Source organism: Gekko japonicus, unplaced genomic scaffold, assembly GCF_001447785.1.
Source record: "Gekko japonicus isolate JY-2015 unplaced genomic scaffold, Gekko_japonicus_V1.1 scaffold639, whole genome shotgun sequence".
In the NCBI taxonomy this organism is placed as follows: Eukaryota; Metazoa; Chordata; class Lepidosauria; order Squamata; family Gekkonidae; genus Gekko; species Gekko japonicus.
Window position 1 is genome coordinate 319,029 of NW_015176471.1, and position 23,833 is coordinate 342,861.

The window sequence follows — 23,833 nt, forward strand, 5'->3', positions numbered from 1 at the left end:
CAGGGGAGAGGATCACACAGTGGGAATACGGTGGCCTTAGTCGGCCTAGGGAGATTCGATCCTATATCCATCCGATCGTATATCCGTCTTACCGCCTATTTTCATTCTTTGCCTGGGGGTGCCGTCGGAGAGTTTGATTCCCGGACGGCGTGGAAACAAAGTGGCTAGACCAAATGAACGCAGATACCGTGTATGTCACTGGTTATCGGCCAGGAGAACCGAGCTGAACCTCCATGTGCAGGGGCAGTGCGTCTCTGAGTACTCGATGCTGGGACAAACAACTGCTTGGTGCGGGGGGGGGGAGGCTACAGTGGGAGAGCTTCTAGTATCCTGGCCCCACTTGGCCACTGTGTGACACAGAGAGTTGGACTGGAGGGGCCATTGGCCTGATCCAACATTGGCTTCTCTTATGTTCTTATGTCTGGGGCAAGGGATGCTCTGTATTCTTGGTGCGGGGGGGGGCAACAGTGGGAGGGCTTCTAGTGTCCTGGCCCCACTGCTGGACCTCCTGATGGCTCCTGGTATTTTTGGCCAGTGTGTGACACAGAGTGTTCGACTGGATGGGCCATTGGCCTGATCCATAACTGGCTTCTCTTATGTTCTTATGTCTGCGTCAAGGGATGCTCTGTATTCTTGGTGCTTGGGGGGGGGGCAACAGTGGGAGGGCTTCTAGTGTCCTGGCCCCACTGCTGGACCTCCTGATGGCTCCTGGTATTTTTGGCCAGTGTGTGACAGAGTGTTCGACTGGATGGGCCATTGGCCTGATCCATAACTGGCTTTTCTTATGTTCTTATGGCTGGGGCAAGGGATGCTCTGTCATCTTGGTGCTTGGGGGGGGGGCAACAGTGGGAGGGCTTCTAGTGTCCTGGCCCCACTGCTGGACCTCCTGATGACACCTGGTAGTTTTGACCACTGTGTGAAACAGAGTGTTGGACTGGGTGGGCCATTGGCCTGATCCAGCATCGGCTTCTCTTAGGTTCTTACAGGAACTCTCAGTCTGGGGCAAGCGATGCTCTGAATTCTTCGTGCTTGGGAAGGGGGGGGCAACAGTGGGAGGGCTTCTGGCCCCACTGCTGGACCTCCTGATGGCCCGTGGCATTTTTGGCCCCTGTGTGACTCAGAGTGTTGGACTGGATGGGCCACTGGCCCGATCCATCGTTTGCTTCTCTTAGGTTCTTGTGCTCTTCGTGGGAAACTTCTGACCGGCAACTGTGGGGAATGGACGCTGTAGTAGATGAATGCCTTTTTAAAAAACAAGACCCTAAGTGGCGTTTTTCAGGCAAGCCGAATTCATTCTGGTTTAAATTCTGCTCACTTCATCAGATGCGTGAAGCCTTTGGGGCGTTTATGTGAACAATGGGAAATGGATGGGGCAGGGGTGAATCTTGCAAAGAGAGCCCCCCCCCCTGAAAAAGAGATGGCATCAAAAGAGTAGTCCGAGCGGAGGTGAGGTTGAGGACCCCTTTCTGCCGTTGCGAGTCAGGCGACGTAGGGTTAACCTGAACTCTAATCTAGCAAAGGGCAGGATGAGACAGGAAAAAGCGATCCAATTAGAAAGTTAGAGAGGCATAGCCGAACTAATTAAGGAATATACGGGGCTGGAGAGGCGAGATATTAGCACCCATCGGGAGTGAGAAACGCAAATGCCTTGTTAAGACCTGGAGTGGGTGGCAGATAGTTTGGAATGCATTAATTCTGATTCGGCAATCTCGCTTGTATTTCCTGTGGAATGCTCCCTCTGGCTTCATAATGTCACTGTTTTAATGTTAACTTGCTCCCTATTTATTCTTTTGTGCAAGGACTCATTTCTTTGTGCAGTGCCGAGATACTTGGTATCGTTAACTCCTAAATATATGACATTAGGGGTCGAGTCGGAGTTGCTCCAGTTGGTGTTTTTAGGTCTAGTGGTGGAGTTGCTAGAGTGTATATGTGGGTAAAGTTGGCATCTAGGTTTGTTGTGGGGCAGCTCTCTCTCTCTCTCTCTCTCTCTCTCTCTCTCTCTCTCTCTCTCTCCCTCTCTCTCTCTCTCTCTCTCTGCATCTTGAAGCTGACAGCATTTAAAAAGGGTCTGGTTGGAAAAGGCTGGTTTGGTGATCTCATGCATTTTCGGGTGCTTCTGTGTTTTTGCCAGCCACTGTTTTCTAAGGCATGTATGCTGACCTGCCCCTAGAGAAGCCGACTTCTCTATTCCCACGTGGCATTTCCACAATAGAGAGTGAGGTGGTGGCACACACACACACACAGAGTTGTGCACATTGGAATGGGTCTAAAGTAAGAAGTGGCCTTTGGCCTCCAGGGCTGCTGCATCTTGAACCCAAACCCAAGGCGTTTTTGGCAGACAGTGGTTACTTGCGCGTGTGGGGACAGCACGCTCTCCCATGCTCAGAGCTGGGTGCTGTGACTGATGATTGGCTCCGGATAGAAAGAAAGAGACTCACAGACAGCTAGGGAAGGTGGCGGAAGCGATCCGCACGCACACATTCCCAGACAAAACTAATTGGATGAAAGGAAGGTTTTGCAAAATCCATAGGAAAGTGGAATGGATAGTCAAGAGATTAGCGCACACGCACACACCCCAATCCTCCGAGAAAGCAATATGCTTGATTGCGGTTTTACCTTCCGACAGATGCAAGGACTCAACCGACCGACACCACCCACTGGGCTGGAGCAGGATTACAAAAACATGCGCGGAGTGTTCTCCCTTGACCGACTGAACACAAAGCCTTGCTGATACACTGCAGGTCTTCCCTGTTGCTGTTTCAGCTTGGCCCCATAACCGATGGGGCACCTTTTTGGTGAGGTGGAGTTAGGTGATGTAGAAAAGAGGGTCCCCCCCCCTCCACGCTTTGGAGGAGTCCTTGATCAACTCACGGGCCTGCTTTGTTTATGTGGCGTCCTTCGTCCACGTGGTGCATCGCGGAATAACGGACATTTAGAAAGAGAGATGTGTCCAGGGCGATGCTTAGGGAAAGGCACCGAGGCTAACACGAGAGGAATTGCCTAAAGAGATCAAGGGATCCTATTCTGTTAACTGGAGATCAGATGCCTCTTAGGGAAGAAGTAATTAGAGGGACTCGATCCTTGATTTTGGCTGGATGTGGAGCCCCCGACGCCCGTGCTGCTCCGCAGCAAAGGTGAAGGGTGTGTGCGCAGCCCTTGTGAAGTACAGGCCGCTGATTAACGGGACGCAATTAGGGCGTTCTTATTAGAATGTGGCTGTCATAAGGTCAGAGTAGATAAAAGCATGCAATTAAGATGATTGAAATAATGCTGATTTCCCCCCCCCCCCCCACACACACACTTTTGACAATCTCTTGAAAGCGAACCTTCCATAAATGCCAACGATCTGATTTGCATTGATCGCTTCGTATTTTTCGTATTTTTGGATAGGTGGGTGGGGGTACTCTCTGGCTGTTTGGGAAAGCTCGGTATGTTTGGGACTCTAGGGAAATGGTCTTTGGTTTCCCATTCCATTACACTTTGTGACAAATGCCGGGTGTGATGTGGTGTGTGTATGGTGGGGGGAGGGGTCTTTATATGGGTGACAACCGGTGTCATGTAGTGGTTCGCGCACAGACTAGGAGCTGGGAACCCCAGGTTCTAATCCCCATTCGTGCCATGGACTCGCTGGGTGTCCTTGGTCCAGTCACTCACGTTCAGCCTGACCTTCCTCACAGGGTTGTTGTGAGAATATAACGGAGGACGGGAGAATCACACAATGGGGCCCCTATTGAGGAGACAGAATGCCAGTGAATAAGACATAGGACTGTGTTGCCATTTTCCCGTACTGCTCCGTTCTGCCGTTTCCTTCATCCTGTTTGATTCCTGACTTGTGCATGGCCTTGAAATTCAACTGGTGAAGCTCCAAGGGGGGGTGCGCATTCCCGATGTCGCACTGTAGGAGGGGGGGTCTGACCCTATCCGGTTTTTACCTTACGCGGTGAAGTAAACCAGACTGGATGGCGGTTTGGAATGCTTGATTTAGGCCTGACTGGGTGGATTCATCCACCCAGCATTCTTTCAGCTAGAGCTGTGGAGACTCTCTCTCTTTCTCTCTCTATCAACCCAAGAATTCCTCTTTGTTTTTACTGATGGACAGCTTTTTTTCTGCCATTGTGGAACACTGCCGGGCGCGGGTGGGGGGGAAGCACAGCACTCCGCTTGGACTCGGTTACAGCCCTGGAATGAAATCGTGTAATTTATATTTAACTAGAACTTCGCTTTTTAAATTATTCAGGGCTATAAGCTTTCGTTCGTTCCTTTTTGCCTGCCCAGGTTGAGTTTTGTTATTGGACCTGGAGCGAGACGGCTTTTTGCCTAAACGGGCACAATACCAACCCCCCCCCCCTTCTCCCCTCCATACAGGCCGGGTATCGTTTTGCTAATAATAATAATAAAGTAAACCCTCCTCGACATAATATATGAAACCCGAGCCTCCGTTCAGCGTGGAAGTGCATTTGAAACGCGCCTGAGATTGGATCAGCTCTCCTTTCTAATCAAAACAGCCGGCTTACCGAAAGGAGACAGAAGGCCGGCTCGCTCTGGAGGCGGGTTGAAGAATGTTGAGAACGTGTAAACTACGGGTCCGGCCATTTCTCTTTGGCTCTTCCCAATGATTTACACAGCACTGTTCCTTCGACATGCACACGTTCGCCAGCCCCTTCCTGCACCTTCCTTAGCGGTTGCAGACCTTGCTTTTCTTCTCTTATGGAATGCAAGACAAGTGTGCATGGGAAAGTTGTGCGCATGCATGCACGTGTGTCTGGGCGGTTCCCTTCCAAGCATTGCCTACCCTGAGACCTGTGTCGTTTCCGAAGTTGACTGCATCACATCCCTTTAGACCAGGGGTGTCAAACATGCGGCCCGGGGGCTGGATGAGGCCCCCGGAGGGCCTCCATCAGGCCCACGGTGGAACTCGCCGTCTCCTGCTTCCAGTTCTGCTGCTGCTGCGTCGTAGCTGGAGGCTAAAAAACTGTGAGCTAGCTCACACTAACTCAGCTTAGAGGGAACACTGTGTCCTTTATGAAGTTTATATCTCCGCTGTCTGGCATTACATTTTATGACACACGTGGCCCGGCCCGACAAGGTCTCGTTTAAGTCAGATCCGGCCCTCATAACAAATGAGTTCGACACCCCTGCTTTAGACTACACTCTGACTTTCGTTGTCTGGGCTTCTCTGTTCGGGACCCCTGCGCTCCCCCCCAAGAACTTCAATCCTCAGTCTATTAATTTATTTTATTTCTTTCCGCTATACCCTGCCTTTTCCCCCAGCAGCTTACATCCTTCTCTTCTTTTCCGCTTTACCCTCACAACGACCCTGTGAGGCGGGTTAGGCTGAGAGTGTGTGACTGGCCCAGGGTCGCCCAGGGAGCTTCCTTGGCAGAGCAGAGATCAGTGCTCCTTCTAAGCTGTGGAGTCTTGTGAGCAAAAATTCTACTTTGTTGAGCGAGCGATTTGGCTGCGGCATAAATTGGTTTGCTCCGGAGCCGTCCTTCCTGAGCTAAAATGTGTGAGCCAGAGGCTAAAAACTGTGAGCTAGCTCACACTAACTCAGCTTAGAGAGAACACTGGCAGAGATTTGAACCTGGGTCTCTCCGATCCTAGTTGTAAAAAGGTAAAGGTAAAGGTCTCCCTTGCTCGAAAGCCAGTCGAATCCGACTCTAGGGTTGCGGTGCTCATCTCCGTTTCCAAGCCGAAGAGCCAGCGCTGTCCGAAGACGTTTCCGTGGTCATGTGGCCGGCATGACTAAACACCAAGGCGCACGGAACGCTATGACCTTCCCACCGAAGTGGTACCTATTTATCTACTTGCAATTTCTTGCTTTCGAACGGCTAGGTTGGCAGGAGCTGGAACTAGAGACGGGAGCTCACTCCGTCATGCGGCACACTCGGGTCTCGAACTGCTGAACTACCGACCTTCCACAGCCTGCAGTTCAGCGTCTTAACCACTTGAGCCACCGCAGCTCCTAGTTGTACCTGCTGTTTAAGTCAGTAGTGTGAATACAAGTGGAGTGTATCTAGTGCAAAGTGTTGAACTCTGAAGAGTAAGGGTGCACAGAGAATTCTGGAACAAATGTGATGTGTCAGGAAATTGCCTACTCACGAGCAAGACAGGCAGCAGTGCACAGGCCTCAGACTGGGATCTGCCCTGTTCCTTCTCTGTCACATTCCACCTCTGGAATAACATCATGGGACACGTAGTCACTGATGTTAGTCTCTGGTCTGTTACTACAGGTTGTATCTCCACAGTAACTCTAGGATATAACTTGTGATTGTTTTCACAGATTTTGAGGTGAGTCTCTGGCTGCGATCCAACACACTGTTAAGCACTGTTACGCTCAGTTTTTTCCAGTAAGCATGAGTCTGCTTGCCTCTGTGAGGGACTCATTTGGAGCTTTGGGATCTTGTGTACTGGACCCTTCCCCCATTCCTGGACGAATAACGTTTCTGTCACCCAATCCTAACCCAATCCTAACCGTGCTTATTGGGCAGCAACTCCTGTTGGGGCAATCTTAAAAACTCTTTAAAAGTTTGTTTCCGTGTTTCTTTCCCCCCAAATACAATTTTTATTTTTGAACTTTTCGAGTGTGTTTTCATGTTTTCGATGGCTTCGGGGAGCCCTAAATCGGGCGGCATGAAAAGGCTTCTAAAGGGATCATTGGTTTCGGTGGGTTCGAACTTCCGAGCAAGTTTTTGGAAATAGATTTCTTTTACTGACTTTGTGCACAAAGGGAGAGCGAGAGCGAGAGAGAGCGCAACATCTCTTTGGGCAAAGAACTTTTTTGGTGCCTCGTCCCCGTAGCGTGCGGCTGTCCTTTCTCCCGCTTTCTTTCCTTGCCCAACTTTCCGTGCTCTGCTTTTGTTCTCGGACTCTCTGGGGCCTTTCTCTCTTCCTTCCCCCAGCTGCTCTCCGCTCCCCCCCCCCCATGGGCTCTTTTATCCAAGCACCACCGGGCCTTCCCTTCCCCTTCTGCCCCAAACCAGCTCCTTTGTGTGCCGTGGGGAGATCAAGGGAGACGAGCTTTATCACCATGGTGCAGCGGCTGCTATTTGGAAAGGCCCCCCCCTCCTGTTCCCATGGCATCCACCAACGGTTTGGGCATCTCGTCTATACAATCGAGTCTCCGACATGTTTGTACGCCCGAGGACGGCTTGTCAAAATAGAGCCACATGCCTGGTTTTCTTGGCTTGTGCCGGGAAACTGAGTTAGGTCCCAACTCGGCGTTTTACGGTAGACGCGGGACTTCTGCTGAAAACGACCGTTCACCTTCTTCGTCATTTTGTAAAAAAATATTTTTTTACATCATGTCATGACGCAATGTTCCCTCTAAGCTGTGGAGTCCCGTGAGCAAAAATTCTACCCTGTGAGCTACTGGCATTAAAGTTGTGAGCGAGCGATTCGGCTGCTGCATCAATTTGTTTGCTCTGGAGCCGTCCCTTCCTGAGCTGAGACAAAAATGTGGGAGCCGGAGGCTAAAAAACTGGGAGCTGGCTCACTCTAACTCAGCTTAGAGGGAACACGGGTCATGAGTTCATGTTTTTCCTTGACGCTACAAAGCTCAAGTCCAGTGGCACCTTTAAGAAGAAGAGAAGAGGGGACTGGATTTATACCCCGCCCTTCACTCGGAGTCTCAGAGCGGCTTCCAATCCCCTTCCCTTCCTCTCCCCACAGCAGACACCCTGTGAGGCAGGTGGGGCTGAGAGAGCTCTCTCGAGAACTGCACTGGAAAGAACAGTTCTGAGATAACTTGTGACTGACCCAAGGTCGTCCTGCTGTCTGTGTGTGGAAGAGTGGGGAATCAAACCCGGTTCTCCAGATGAGAGTCTGCCACTCTTAACCACCACACCAAACCGGCTCTCTTTTGGCTAAGACTGATAAAGGTTTGATTCACAATATAAGCTTTCTTGTGCATGAAACCTCAAACCTTGAATAAATCTTCATTGGTCTTAAGGGTGCCACTGGACTAGGACTTTGTTCGACTGCTTCAGGCCAACGTGGCTACCCACCTGAATCTTCCTTGACACAAGTTAAGGTCTAGTTGGGCTAGGATCTGGAAGATAGGGTTGCCAGGTCCCGCCTGGCCACCACGTGGAGATGGGGGCAGGGTTGCCAGATCCAAGTTGGGAAACGCCTGGAGATTTGGGGATGGAGCCTGGGGAGGTAAAGGTAAAGGTCTCCCTTGCTCGAAAGCCAGTCGAATCCGACTCTAGGGTTGCGGTGCTCATCTCCGTTTCAAAGCCGAAGAGCCAGCGCTGTCGGAAGACGTTTCCGTGGTCATGTGGCCGGCATGACTAAACACCAAGGTGCACAGAGCGCTGTTACCTTCCCACCGAAGTGGTACCTATTTATCTCCTTGCAGTTTCTTGCTTTCGAACTGCTAGGTTGGCAGGAGCTGGAACCAGAGACGGGAGCTCCCTCCGTCATGCGGCACACTCGGGTCTCGAACTGCTGAACTACCGACCTTCCACAGCCTGCAGTTCAGCGTCTTAACCACTTGAGCCACCACTGCTCCGCCTGGGGAGGACAGAGACCTCATTGGGGCCCAATGCCACAGAGTCCACCCTCCAAGGCATCCATTTTCTCCAGAGGAACTGATCTCTGTAGTCTGGGGATGAACTGTAATTCCAGGAGATCCCACCTGGAGGCCCAAGTTTGAATTCGCACTGTGGGAGACCCAAGTTTGAACCCGCACTCTGCCGTGCAAGCGCTTTGGGTGACCTCGGGTCCATCACACACTCTCAGGAGTGTAGTAGAGCCAGTTTGGTGTCGTGGTTAAGTGCGCGGACTCTAATCTGGGAGAACCGGGTTTGATTCCCCCACTCCTCCACTTGCACCTGCCGGATGACCTTGGGCAAGCCATAGTTCTGACAAGAGCTGTCCTCGAAAAAGAGCTGTTTCTGTCAAGAGCTCTCTCAGCCCCAACTATCTCACAGGGCGTCTGCTGTGAGGAGGGGAAGGGGAAGGGGATCGTACGCCGCTCTGAGACTCCTTCGGGTACTGAAAGGCAGGGCATGGATCCAATCTCTCTCTCTCCCTCTCTTCTCCTTTCAGTATTGTCAACTCAGACTGGCTGCGGCTCCCCAGGGTCTCAGGCAGAGGTCTTTCACATTGTCTACTCCCTGGTCCTTTCAACTGGAGATGCCGGGGATCGAACCTGGGACCTTCTGCATGCCAAGCAGATACCCTCGTCCTGCAGCAGCTCATTGTTCTCCCTCAAACAAATCTCCGGGGGAAGAAGGGGAGTTGAGGGGCAAGCCGGGAGGTATGCAACAGGAAGAGGGGATTGGCGGATATTACACTCACTCTCCATTAGGGGAAAACTGAGCTTGGCACTCAGCTGTGCCGCGTCCCACAAAACCATTCAGCGGGCTGTGTCAGTTTAAGAACATAAGAACATAAGAGATGCCAATGTTGGATCAGGCCAAAGGCCCATCCAGTCCAACACTCTGTGTCACACAGTGGCCAGAAATACCAGGTGCCATCAGGAGGTCCAGCAGTGGGGCCAGGACACTAGAAGCCCTCCCACTGTTGACCCCCCTTCAAGCACCAAGATGACAGAGCGTCACTTGCCCCAGAGCCCCTATCTATACCTTGTGGCTAATAGCCACTGATGGACCTCTGCTCCATATGCTTATCTAATTCCCTTTTGAAGCCGTCCATGCTTGTAGCCGCCACCACTTCCTGTGGCAGTGAATTCCAAGTGTTAATCACTCTTTGGGTGAAGAAGGACTTCCTTTTATCCGTTCTAACCCGACCGCTCAGCAATTTCATGGAGTGCCCACAAGGAGTTCTTGTATTGTGAGAAAGGGAGAAAAGTACCTCTTTCTCTACCTGCTCTTTCCCATGCATAATCTTATAAACCTCTGGTGAAGTGGTTAAGTGTGCAGACTCTAATCTGGGAGAACCGGGTTTGATTCCCCACTCCTCCACTTGCACCTGCTGGATGACCTTGGGCAAGCTGTAGTTCTGGCACAGCTGTTCTTGAAAAAAGAGCCGTTTCTGTCAGAGCTCTCTCAGCCCCACCTCCCTCACAGGGTGTCTGTTGTGGGGAGGGGAAGGGAAAGGAGTTTGTAAGCTGCTCTGAGACTCCTTTGGGTAGTGAAGGGTGGGGTATAAATCCAATCTCTTCTTCCTCTTCTTCTCCTCTTCTTCAAAAACGGCCCTGAGCCCTCTTGAGGCGAGCTCGCAGTGAGACGACGCAACGCAACCGCGTCCTAAAAAGACAGACTCTGCTGTAGCTATTACCGCCATGTTGACTTCCGCTGCCCTGGCTTTTATGGGCTCGCTAAACACGTGAAAACAATTAATTTTATCCTCCTGCAAAAACCCAAACTTTCTGTATGCGTCGGGATCTGCCGGCCGCGAACAGCCCCTTTTTTTCATGAGCTCTGCTACATAATTTATTAGTTTTTAAAAAACTCTGTAAAACCAAAAGACAGCTCCAGTAAAAAATGCAGGCCGGGTTGGAGAAACTGAAGTAATTTTGACATTACACACACACGCACACACACTTCAGTTATTTGGTCTGCCGGCTCTGTTTATAGCTCAGAGAACTTCCCTGGATTGATTACTGACATAATATAATTAAAAGGAGGGCGATATTGTTCGGAAACGTAGGAAACCACAAATATAAAACGAAGGGGAAATGGCAGGCCTTGCCTTTGCCTTGACTTGAAAAGGCAGATTGTGTCAGTGATGCTTACATCTGCCTACAAAACGTACCTCTGCCTACCTACCTAGGCCGTGTGTGTGGTTCCTTCTTTTTCCCCAATCCACAACCACGACTATTGTTATTCTTTTTTATATCCTGCCTTGCCGGCCCAATGGAGACCCAAAATGGCTGACATAATTCTCCTGTCTTCTATTTTATCTTCACAACAACCCTGCTAGGTAGGCTAGGTGGAGGAGGAGATTGGATTTCTACCCCGCCCTTCACTCCCCAAAGGTGTCTCAGAGCGGCTTACAAACTCCTTTCCCTTCCCCTCCCCACAACAGACACCCTGTGAGCACTGTTCCCTCTACGCTGAGTTAGTGTGAGCTAGCTCACAGTTTTTTAGACTCCGGCTCACAGCTTTTTGTCTCAGATCAGGAAGGATGGCTCCAGAGCAAACTAATTTATGCAGTAGCCAAATTGCTCGCTCACAACTTTAATGCCAGTAGTTCACAAAGTAGAATTTTTGCTCACAAGACTCGACGGGTTAGAGGGAACACTGCCTGTGAGGTAGGCGAGGCTGAGAGAGCTCTTGACAGAAACGGCTCCTGAGAGAACAGCTCTGACAGAACTATGGCTTGCCCAAGGTCATCCAGCAGCTGCATGTGGAGGAGTAGGGAATCAAACTCAGTTCCCCCAGATTAGAGCCACTACACCAAACTGGCTCTCTGACCTTAATGGACCGAGCTTCATTTAGAGAAGGCTCTACAGCTCAGTGATAGAGCATCTGCTTGGTGTGCAAAAGGCCCCAGGTTCAATCCCCAGCATCTCCAGCTGAAAGGACCAGGTGGTAGGTAATGGGAAAGACCTCTGCCTGAGACCCTGGAGAGTCACTGCCAGTCTGAGTAGACAGTACTGACCTTGTTGGACTAATGACCTGGTTCAGTATATGACAGCTTCATCTGTTCAAGGTGGGAGGTAGGAAAGTTATGTTCTGTAGGGTCCTCCCTTAGCAGAAAATTTAGTCTGGATCCAGCCCACAGTATGGCACATTCACAGTGCCACCCTAAGCAAATCTTGATGTTCATAGCCCGTCATCTTTAGTGGCCCTTAGAAGGGTGTGTGTTTAGGATGGCACTGTCAGCTCTGTAAAAGTGGAGCTTCAAGATGGTGGCTGAAAGTTGGAATGGAAGAGGAGGAGGAGGAGATTAGATTTCTAACCTGCCCTTCACTCCCCGAAGGAGTCTCGGAGCAGTTTACAATCTCCTTTCCCTTCCTCTCCCCACAGCCGACACCCTGTGAGGTAGGTGGGGCTGAGAGAGCGCTCTCGAGAACTACCCTGGAAAGAACAGCTCTGGAAGAACTTGTGACTGACCCAAGGTCACACCAGCAGCTGCATGTGGAGGAGTGGGGAATCAAACCCGGTTCTCCCAGATTAGAGTCTGCGCTCCTAACCACGACACCAAACTAACTCTCTAGAGTTTTCCAGACCCGAGTCCAGATTCCAGACCCTTATTGGGAGCGGCCAGTGAAGGAATGGGGCACGCGGAGACCTCCTTCCTGGTCTTTTAAGAGAGGGCTTTCAGTAGGCTTGCCATCTTCCAAATGCGGCCTGGAAATCTGCGAGAACTACACTGATCTCCAGACTTCCGCCGCCCTGGCTTTTACGGGCTCGCTAAACACACTAAACAGAGATCAGTTCCCCTGGAGAAAATGGCTGCTTTGGAGGGTGGACTCTGTGGCCTCCGCTTCCCCAAACACCGCACTCCCCCAGTCTCCGCCCCCAAATCTCCAGGAACTTTCCAGGCCAGAGGTGGCAACCCTGGCCATCAGTGCGAGACCAGGGCTGAGAACGGGGGACCCACCGATTTCGTCATCACCTCGCCCATAACGGGACGTATCTGAAGAAGTCTGCGTGCACAGGAAAGCTTATACCCGGAATTAAACTTGGTTGGTCTTGAAGGTGTCACTGGACTCAAACTTTGTCCTAGAATCAGAAAGGGTTTCCCCTGTCTCCGCAGGTTTGCGAAGTTTGGCTCGGGGGTGTGACTCCAACCCAGACTTTCCCCAAATGGGGCACGGGAACGCGGGTCCGATAACGGAGAAAGAAGCCCTCCGTCGTAATGGCTGGGAGTAGATTTCTTTGGCCAACCCCTCGTGGAGTCCGTGAGCCAGTCTCCTGCAGTGGAGCATTTTTGTTAAAGGATGGGGAGGGGGAGAAAAGGGTCAGAGAGAGTTTGATCTCTTTCTGGCGGTCCCCTCCGAGTGTTTTTTAAAATATTTCCTTCCTGTTTCCTTTTAGCGATTGTACGCGGAGTGCGAACACCTGGGAATGTTTCGGGGCTAGTTTGGGAGCATCTGAAAAACATTAGGAGGGGTGTTTTGTTGAAATGCAATCGAGGTTGTGCGTTTACTACTCGCTCCATCCTACAGCCAAGTTCCCGCTGTTGTCGGGGGTATGAGGCTCCCGAGTCCGGTAACCAGTTCAACGTGTTTCGCCCAGACAAGGGTCCTTTAGAGGTTTCTTCAGTGGCTTTCTCCAAAACGGGCAAAAAGCTGAAAATGCAGAGAGGAGGAAATGCTATGAGACTGTTTTGTAAGCAGATGGTGATGTAGGGCTGCAAAGCCGCGGCGGGGGATCCGCGCGTCTTCACAGGATCCCTGCCGCGGGGGACAGCGATACGCGTTGCACCGCCGTCGCCAGGATGCTATGCGTCACATCCCGGCGACGGCGGTGCTACGCGTATCGCTGTCCCCCGCGGCAGGGATCCTGTGAAGACGCACGGATCCCCTGCCGTGGCTTGGCAGCCCTCTGGTGATGGCCTGGGACGAGGAAGAGTCGGCTAGAGGTGGTCAGATACAGAAATGGGAGGGGGGGTTCTTTCAGGCCGTTGGTGCTGCAAATGACTACCGTAGGTTCGGCCAGTCTGGCCACAGAAAAGAACAGCTCGAAAAGGGGATGAGATAGATTCATGGGGGATAGGTCTATCCGGGGCTTTTTTTGTAGGAAAAGCCCAGCAGAAACTCATTAGCATAACAGGCCACACCCAACAGCAGAAACTCATCAGTGTATTAGGCCACACCCCTGACAGTACAGCTCGTTAGCATATTAGGCCACACCCCCGTGCCTTCCCTTGGCTCGCCCAGGTGCCCTGCGGTTGCGGGGAGCCCGGGCAAGCCGGCCCTTGGACAGGCCAGAGAAGGCATGGGGAGGCATTTAAATGCCTCCCCAATCCTTCCAGGGCCCCACGGCCCACCCACCTCGGAGTCGTCAGGGGGGGTCGCTCTCCAGGCCTTCCCTCTGTAGCCGCACACGCAGAGGTTTTGGCTGTAGTGGGCGTGGGCAACTCTGAAGCCAGCCGGAACTCCGTTCCTGTGTGTTCCTGCCCAAAAATAGCTCTGCGGAACCACGACATTTGGAGGCACTGATTCCCAGAGCAAGGAGGCAGCATTAGGGGAAGGCTTTGTACTCTTTGCCCTGTTGTTCACCCTCCAGAGGAACTGGCTGGCTGATGTGTGAGAAAGGATGCTGGACTAGATGGACCACTGGTCTGATCCAGCAGGGCTCTTCTTATCTTATTATAGATAGACTCATCCTCCATGCCTACTATCAATGCCTACTAGCCATGGTTCCTGAGAGGAACCTCCACATTCAGAGGCACGTAAGTTGCTTCCTCCCCGCCTCTCCCCACCCCTGCCTGACTGGGGCCAGGGAGGGCCTTGGCGGGGCTTCCTCGCACTTCCGCCGGCCTTGCAGGTCCACCGCCGGGCCCCTGATGTCAGGGGGTGTGGCATATGCTAATGAGTTATGCTAATGAGTTCCCCTAGCTCTTTTTCTACGAAATGACCCCTGGCCAGGAGGTTATATCAGCGGAAGGCCTTGGCCTCTAAACCCTGTTTTTGGCTGTCGGGAGGAAATGGTTGGTCATCGTGTGAGACAGGATGCTGGACTAGATGGACCCTCACTGGTCTGATCCAGCAGGGCTCTTAGGGTTTTATGTAAACCTTACGAGGACTAGAACAAAGTTTGAATCCAGTGGCACCTTTAAGGCCAACAAAGTTTTATTCAGGGTTTCAAAAACCTATGCTTAGAAGAAAACTTTGTTGGTCTTAATGGTGCCAGAGGACTCAAGCTTTGTTCCGTTGCTTTAGACCAATGAGTCTACCTTACGAGGAATAGTAACTTACAGTGCCATCCTAAGATGTTGCACTGAGAGCCAGTTTGGTGTAGTGGTTAGGAGTGCAGACTCTAATCTGGGAGAACCGGGTTTGATTCCCCACTCCTCCACATGCAGCTGCTGGTGTGAACTTGGGTCAGTCACAAGTTCTCTCAGAGCTGTTCTCTCAAGAGCAGTCCTCGAAAGAGCTCTCTCAGCCCCACCTACCTCACAGGGTGTCTGTTGTGGGGAGGGGAAGGGGAAGGAGATTGTAAGCCGCCCTGAGACTCCGAGGGAAGGGCTGGATATAATTCCAATCTCCTCCTCCTCTTCCTCTTTTTCCTCTTCTTCCTCCTCCTCCTCCTCCAGTGGAAGGCATAACGTGGGCATGAACACACGTGATGCTTCCGTATCTTGAACCAGACCCATCCAGGTTAGTATGGTCTACTCGAGCTGGAAGAGCCTCAGCTTCAGCTTCAGTCTCTGGCCTTCCAGGGAACAGTCAAGGTTGATTTCTTTTAGGATTGACTGATTTGATCTCCTTGCAGTCCAAGGGACTCTCAAGAGTCTTCTCCAGCACCATCGTTCAAAAGAATCTATTCTTCGGCGCTCGGCCTTCCTGATAGTCCAACTCTCGCAGCCATACAGGACTACTGGGAATACCATTGCTTTGACCATGCGAACCTTTGTTGGCAGGGTGATGTCTCTACCTTTTATCATGCTGTCTTGGTTCGCCATCGCTTTCCTCCCAAGGAGCAGGCGTCTTTTAATTTCATGGCTGCAGTCGCCGTCTGCGGTGATCTGGGATTCCAGGAGCGTGAAACCTGTCACTACTTCCACGACTTCCCCTTCTATTTGCCAAGGAGTGATGGGGCCGGATGCCATGATCTTAGTTTTTTTGATGTTGAGCTTCAAGCCCACTTTTGCGCTCTCCTCTTCCACCCTCAGCAAGAGGCTCTTTAGGTAGGTTAGGTGAAAAGTGTGTCACTGGTCCAGTGTCCCCTGGAGATCTTCCATGACAGAGTGGACATTTGAACCCGGGTCTCCCAGTTCCTAGTCCAGCTCTCTATTCCGTGCACCACACTGGTGATGGTGGTGGTGGTGGTGGTGGTGGTGATGAAGAAGAATTGTCACAGTCATGCTATTTGTCTGGTAGGTGGTGTTCTGCAATTTGAGATCCAGGCAAGTCCTTAGGAATTGCCAAGGTATCTTTGCAGGATTCTTGCTCTTCCAAGCAACACTGGAACTGAGCTGGTGTTATTTGCTCAATTCCCAGAAAGCCCAGGTGTTTCTTGATGCTTCTAGGCATTGCTCCAAGGGCTCCAGTGAAAACTGGCACAATGAAACAAAGTTTGAGTCCAGTGGCACCTTTAAGACCAACAAAGTTTATACCTAGCTTGTACCCAGAATTGAACTTTGTTGGTCTTAAAGGTGCCCCTGGACTCAACCTTTTTTCAGACCAAGAAGGGCTACCCACCTGAAACAAGCCGAGTAGTTACCTTCTTCTCCCAGAGGTGCTCTAACTCGGTTCATGGTATTTGTGGTCTTCTCTTGTTCTTTCTTGTCTATTATGCTGTCTCCTGGGATTACACTGTCAGTGATCCAAACCAATGTTCCCTCTAAGCTGGGGAGTCCTGTGAGCAAAAAGTCTTCTTTGTGAGCTACTGGCATTAAAGTTGTGAGCGAGCAATCTGGCTCCTGCATAAATTAGTCTGCTCGGGAGCCCTCCTTCCTGAGCGAAGACAAAAACGTGTGAGCCGGAGGCTAAAAAACTGTGAGCTAGCTCACACTAACTCAGCTTAGAGGGAACACTGATCCAAACTCTATTTCTCATTTTTTCTACAATTGTGATATCAGGGATGTTATGCTCCAGGTGTTCTCTTTTTGCAGTCGGAAGTCCCAAAGAATCCTTGTTTCCTTATTCTCCGTGATCCTGTCTGATTTATGCCTTCTGGCCAATGGTAACCCATAGTTCTTGCAAAGATTCCAGTGCAATGTAACTGCAACTCTGTCGTGGCATTCTTTGTAGTCAGTTTGAGCAATTTCATTGCGGGCACTGACCATCATTATTATTCCTCCCGTTGAACTGGGTGGAACTTACTTTGAAGTAAATGTGCTTAGGATCCTGTTGCACTAATTTGGGGCTTGTTTTTTTGGTGTTTGTGTTTCTTTCTTGTTGTTGTTTTGCTGTGTGAACATTATGCCTGTTTGTGACAACCTCACATCCGACGAATCCCCGTTCTTCCCCTCCGGGCTTTGGCGTGGGTGATAGATTTGATACGGTGGGTTCAGTATATTAAGACATTAGTCACAAATATTGCTCTCCCCTCCAGTAATATGAAGGAAGTCCTTTTCCCTCCCTTTCACTCCATTGTGCGATGTGGCTAGAAAGTAAAGGTGAAGGCGCCCCCCTGCCCCCGGACCCCATTTCTACCTTTTCAGTCGAGGGTGGTGAAACCTCCTCTGGCTTCTCCTAAAATGCCTTCTTGGGTAGCGTCTCTGGCTCTTGCTAGTCAATCCCAGCCGACCTCTAAAGCTAACATTCCTTTGTCTTAAAAAGCGGCTGCTGGACCCCTCTTGGGGAGGAGGCAGAGGGGGAACGTGTGTGGGGGGGAAGGGGGGCCGACGTTTCTTTTCCTGCCATTCTGCAGACAGAAGGAGTCCAGGACTGGAGTTTTAAGGTCCCCAGCGTGATAAGGAAAAGGGCAGGATTTTACAGGGCAGCCTGATTCGGTTCCAGGAAGCCCGGCCACCCGTAGAATTCCCGGCCTACTACGTTCAACGCTGCCTGCCGCCTAGGGGAACTGACCCACAGAAGGCTTGCGAAGGGTCCCAGGGCTGCAAAAACAGAGGGGTTGGCAAACATGGGGGCAGCGGCCATTCATGCCTTCATTTGAGCATTTCAGTCTCCAGGCGGGAGCAAGGGATGCACTGTATTCTTGGTGCTCTGGGGGGGGGGAGAGCAGGGGGGAGGGGCTTCTGGTGTCCTGGCCCCACTGCTGGACCTCCTGAGGGCACCTGGTATTTTTGGCCACTGTGTGACACAGAGTGTTGGACTGGATGGGCCATTAGCCTGATCCAACATTGGCTTCTCTTATGTTCTTCTGTCTGGGGCAAGTGATGCTCTGTATTCTTGGTGTCTAGGGGGGGCAACAGTGGGAGGGCTTCTGGAGTTCTGGCCCCACTGCTGGACCTCCTGAGGGCACCTGGTATTTTTGGCCACTGTGTGACAGAGTGTTGGACTGGATGGGCCATTAGCCTGATCCAACATTGGCTTCTCTTATGTTCTTATAGGAACTCTTAGTCTGGGGCAAGGGATGCTCTGTATTCTTGGTGCTTGGCGGGGGGGGGGGGACAGTGGGAGGGCTCCTAGTGTCCTGGCCCCACTGCTGGACCTCCTGATGGCCCCTGGTATTTTTGGCCACTGTGTGACACAGAGTGTTGGACTGGATGGGCCATTGGCCTGATCCAACACTTGCGTCTCTCTTATGTTCTTAAGCCTCTGCTTAAAAGAGTAGGGCATTTTCCTCCAGGGCTGTTGGCATCCCCTGGTGGCAGGCTGCCAGCTGAGTCCGTCTCTCTGTCTCTCTCTCTGCAAGCAAGCAAACAAGTCTCTCCCCTTTAAGGCGGGCCCATCCACCCCAGGATGTCGGTTCATTGGGCAAAGGAGCCGTCCTCGGGGGGGGCACCCTCTGAGTCCCTGATTGGTCAAGGGATCCATAAGAATCCATTGTTTGGGCCTGTCAGTCATTCTTCTTTACCAGGGAGGCAGGAGGGGAAGAAAAGAATGACCAATCAGGGACATTCTTGGAGACAATGTCGTGACTCCCAAAGCCCCTTATGAAAGAGGGCAATATAGAAATAGAGAATAATCTCTCTTCAAAGCCTCCGTTTTGTGTCCGGGTTCAGAATCAGGCCTGTGCAACAGGATGAATGCAGGAGGCAGCCATTTTGTTTCAGAAAGAGGGTAAACCCTGGAGTCAGGAGCATTCACATAGCTGCTGCAGAATGAAGAGGGAAGCTTCTCCCTTGGGGCGAGGGGGGGGGAAATACAGTCCTGAGAAGGAGGAGGAGGAGGAGGAGATTGGATTTATGCCCTGTCCTTCACTTGAAGTCTCAGAGCGGCTTGCGAAGTCCTTTCCCTTCCCCTCCCCACAACAGACACCCTGTGAGGTAGGCAGGGCGGAGAGAGCTCTTTCAAGGACTGTCCTTGAGAGAACAGCTCTGACAGAACTGTGGCTTGCCCGAGGTCATCCAGCAGCTGCAAGTGGAGGAGTGGGGAATCAAACCCGGTTCTCCTTCTGAGTGAAGGGCGGGGTATCAATGCCATGTCTTCTCTTCTCCTTCTATTTATACCCCAGCTTTTCCCCCGACAGGGACCCAAGATGGCTTATATTGTTCTCCTCGCCTCCATTTTATCCTCCCAACAACAACCCTGTGAGGCAGGTTAGGCTGTGAGCATGTGACTGTCCCATGGTCACCCAGCAGGCTTCCCTGGCAGAGTACGGATTCGAACCTGGGTCTCCCCGATCCTGGTAGGTCACTCTGGCCACTTTCCTATGCTGGCTCTCCTTAGCCGCCTTTCTACCTTTATGGGAACTTAAAGCTGTAAATAAGGTTTGCAGTGCCAATAATAATAAAATACAATAAAATACATTAAAAACCACTAGTTAACTATGGAAGCCCAGGTAGCAGCCACTGCCAGGTCGACCTTTTACCATCTTAGGCTGATTCAGCAGTTGGTCCCCTTCCTCTACCGCAACGACCTGTCTACAGTGATCCATGCGGCGGTCACCTCAAGGCTGGACTACTGTAACGCTCTCTACATGGGGCTGCCTTTGTCGCAAACCTGGAAGCTGCAGCTAGTGCAGAATGCGGCGGCCAGGCTGTTGGTGGGTCTCCCTAGATGGGAACACATCCGGCCTGTGCTGAAAGTGCTGCACTGGCTGCCAATAGCATACCGGGTTCTCTTCAAAGTGCTGGTTCTTGCCTTTAAAGCCCTATATGGCCAGGGTCCGACATACCTGAGGGACTGCCTTTCCCCACACATACCCCAAAGAGCACTACAGTCTAGGGCACAACATCGCTTAGTGATCCCAGGCCCCAGGGAGGCCCGACTTGCTGTAACCAGGGCCAGGGCCTATTCAGTGGCGGCTCCTACCTGGTGGAATGAGCTCCTGGAGAAGATCAGGGCCCTGCGGGACCCAGTACAGTTCTGCAGGCCCTGTAAGACGGAGCTCTTCCGCCAGGCGTTCGACTAGGAGCCGCCACTACCACCACCACCAATGAACCCGGCTGATAACTGGGAACGGAGCAGCCCTATGACCAGGGCTTTTTTTTTAGAAAAAGCCCAGCAGGAACTCATTAGCGTAACAGGCCACACCCAACAGCAGAAACTGATTAGCATACTAGGCCACACCCCATGTTACCAGAAGTGTGCTCATCCAGCCACACCCACCTTTTGCTTCTTATTCTGTTGACCTTGTTTGTTGTCAAAACCCAGGGCTTTTTTTGTAGCAGGAACTCCTTTGCATGTTAGACCACACACCCCGAATGTAGCCAATCCTAATGAGTTTCTGCTGTTGGGTGTGGCCTATTATGCTAATGAGTTCCTGCTGGGCGTGGCCAACTTGGAAGCCAGCCGGAACTCCGTTCCTGTGCGTTCCTGCCCCAAAATAGCCCTGCCTATGACAATCGCACTTCAGTGCTGCGGCGGATCGGTACCGTTGTACGGGAATGGAGGCGACATCTATTCGATACCGTCTTGTTTAAATTTAAGAGTAATGCCATTGAGCACTTTATGTAATGTTTGGTTATTTATTCTGTTTTATCCAGTTTTATTCGGGTTTATGTATTGCCGCTTGGTGCCCCTTGAGCCCATTCGTGGGGAGGGCGGGGTAGAAATCTAAATAAATAATAAATAAATCCAGGGACTTAAAACTGCGGGAAGGCATTCCGGGAAAGGGAAGGGGAAGAGGCGGCAAAGTTATCTTTTCCACCCAAGGACCCGTCTCAAGGCCCTGGCGGACTGGGGTGCTTTCGAATCCTCCCTGTCACTTTATATGGTAACTTAAATTGGATTATGGGGGCGGGGGGGGAGAGATCTGTGCTGAGTGTAACCCGATCGGAGGCAGATGGACGGGCCAGACAAAGGGAGGCAGGGTTACCGCGCCGGGTGTCAAAGGTGAGGCTGCTGAACTCCTCCGAAGGCAGAGAATAAACCAGGCCTTTGTCCGCTGCCTTTATTAACCCATTAAGCATCTTAAAAGATCGGGTTTCATCCTGTCAGGCTAAGGCCCTTGCAAGGTCTCTCTCCCTCTCCATTTAAAGGACTGCCCGTATTTAAAACAGGGAGGGTTTCGGGGGCTCTTGGCGACGACCAGTGCTTCGGAACAGAGCTGTATTCATCCCGGGCAGGATGATTTATTTTATTTTGTCCGACTCCATTTATACCCCACCTTTCCACCCAACGGGGACCCCGGAGAATGCCACAGGCCATTTTGGGTCCCCAGCAGGGAGAAAGCCAGAGGATAAATGGAATAAATCATCCTGAATAGGAACGGTTTACTAAACAGCTCTTCTTTTTAACTGTTATCCTGTCGTGCCAACGGTCAGCCTACGGTTTTATGCAATAAGATTGGATTTGTACGCCGCCCTTCGCTTGGAGTCTTAGAAGGGCTGACAAACTCCTTTCCCTTCCCCTCCCCACAACAGACACCCTGTGAGGTAGGTGGGGCTGAGAGAGCTCTTTCGGGGTCCGCTCTTTCAAGAACAGCTCTGACAGAACTACCGCTTGCCCAAGGTCATCCAGCAGCTGCAGGTGGAGGCGTGGGGAATCAAGCCCAGTTCTCCCAGATTAGAGTCTGCGCACTTAACCACTACACCGAACTGGCTCTCAATAAATAAATCTGTCCGATCCAGTGGCTAAATATTAACCTTATACGATATGTGCATGGCGACCCGTATGGGAAGATTAGCCGCTCTGTGCTCGAAATGACCTGTGCGTTTCCTCTCTTCCCTAGACCTGAGCCATGCCACAGAGCTGGCGTTTACCGTGGAGCCCAGCGACCACATTGCCGTTCAGGAGCAGCCGCTGGTCCTGCCCTGCCAGGTGGAAGGGATCCAGCCGATCAGCATCACGTGGCGGAAGAACGGGGCCGTGATGGCGGACAGCGAGGAGGCCTTCACCCTCGCCAATGGCTCCCTCTACGTCTCCCACTTCCAGAAACTCAGGGGCGACGGGTCTTCCGATGAAGGGGAGTACGAGTGCACGGCGCGGAACCGCTTTGGGCTGGTGGTGAGCCGGAAGGCCCGGATTCAGGCGGCCAGTAAGTCCCGTTCGCTTTCCTTTCCGATCTCTTTGCTTGGCGTTGCCCCAGAAGAAGCTTGGTGTGAGCATGAATGGTGGTGGTGGTGGGGGAACCATTCAGATCTGCTCAGTTTACATAAATGCAGGGCTATTTTTGGGCCAGAACGCACAGGAACGGAGTTCCGGCTGGCTCCCGAGTTGGCCACGCCCAGCAGGAACTCATTAGCATAATAGGCCACACCCAACAGCAGAAACTCATTAGGATTGGCTACATTAGGGGTGTGTGGCCTAACATGCAAAGGAGTTCCTGCTACAAAAAAAGGCCCTGGGTTTGGACAACAAACAAGGTCAACAGAATAAGAAGCAAAAGGTGGGTGTGGCTGGATGAGCACACTTCTGGCAACATGAGGATGTGTGGCCTAATATGCTAATGAGATGTGATGTCAGGGGTGTGGCCTAATATGCTAATGAGTTTCTGCTGTTGGGTGTGGCCTATTATGCTAATGCGTTCCTGCTGGGCTTTTTCTACAAAAAAAGCCCTGCATAAATGTATACACAGAATCCAGGTAGTTGGTGCGCAGAATTGTACTGACTTATTTTTGCCTCCCGTCCTGTCTGGTTTTTTAATTTATTCATTATGGTTTTGATGTGGTGTTGCCCGGAACGCTGATCGTGGACGGTGGTAGGAGCCTGCTTGGGAAAGGAGGAGGGAGAACGTTCTGGAAGGGAGGCGGGTCGTGTGTTTGAAGAAATGCGGTCTGTCACAGTGAGCTCATGGCATTCCCCGTGTCATCCGAGGGTGTTGGGTCTTGGGGGGGGGGGCATTTTTGCATTTTGTGCGTGTGCGTGCCCATGCCTGGAAGTCATGGCGATCTTTGATGACTCCTTCTGGGGCACGGAGGACGTTCAGAGAAGTGGCTCGATTGCCTGCCTCTGCCTCCCGGCCTTGGTATTCCTTGGAGGTCTCCCATCCAAATACTTTCCAGGGTCTGCCCTGCTTAGCTTCCGAGATCTGCCGAGATCGGGCTTGCCTGGGCTATCCGGGTCAGGGCAAGAGCCCAAGATTCATGTGTGTGTGTGTGTGTGTGTGTGTGTGTGTGTGTGTGTGTTTAAAGTGCCGTCAATTGGTTGATAGGAGCACCAAATGTGTTTTAATTATGACATATTTTTAATATTTTGTATTGTATTAGTGTTTTGTTTTGGTGATATGATTGTTAGCCGCCCTGAGCCTCCGGGGAGGGCGGGATAGAAATGTAAATAATAAATAAATATAAATAAATAAATTCACCGCTGACTCCTGGAGATCCCAGGTAGGAGCTTTCAAGGCAAGTGAGAAGCAGAGGTGGTTTGCTATCGACGTCCTCTGCAGCAGACACCAGGAGGGAGATTTGGGATATGGATACCTGCAAGAGCTAGCAGCTAAATCTCTCTTGCTGACATCAGAACAGTTGTGCCATAGCAAAATAAGAGGCCTCCCCAAAGGCAGGTAGCATGATGCCCCTCAGGTTATCATGCTACTGTGCGCAGCTGCAATCCAAACTGGGCCTGTGTACAGCTGGCAGGGGTCATTTCCTGCAGGAGCGCACAGGAGCGGAGCTCTGGCAGTAAAGAGCCCAGGGGGCGGGCACATGCAACAAGCCCCACCCCCTGCTCCCAGCAGCCCTCAGTCAGAGCAAGAAGCAGCCAGGTGCGTTGCAGAGGTCCACCACCCCCGAC

At 51.6% G+C, this 23,833-nt stretch overlaps 1 protein-coding gene across 1 annotated transcript in view; it reads left to right on the forward strand.

Annotated features, from left to right (window-relative positions):
• IGDCC3 (immunoglobulin superfamily, DCC subclass, member 3) overlaps window positions 1-23,833 on the forward strand; it is a 176,516-nt gene that overhangs the window by 16,662 nt on the left and 136,021 nt on the right. The window contains exons 2-4 of the mRNA XM_015427137.1: window positions 15,757-15,771; window positions 16,699-16,769; window positions 21,831-22,136. Coding sequence (XP_015282623.1) covers window positions 15,757-15,771; window positions 16,699-16,769; window positions 21,831-22,136 — 392 coding nt within the window. The remainder of the gene's footprint in view (window positions 1-15,756; window positions 15,772-16,698; window positions 16,770-21,830; window positions 22,137-23,833) is intronic.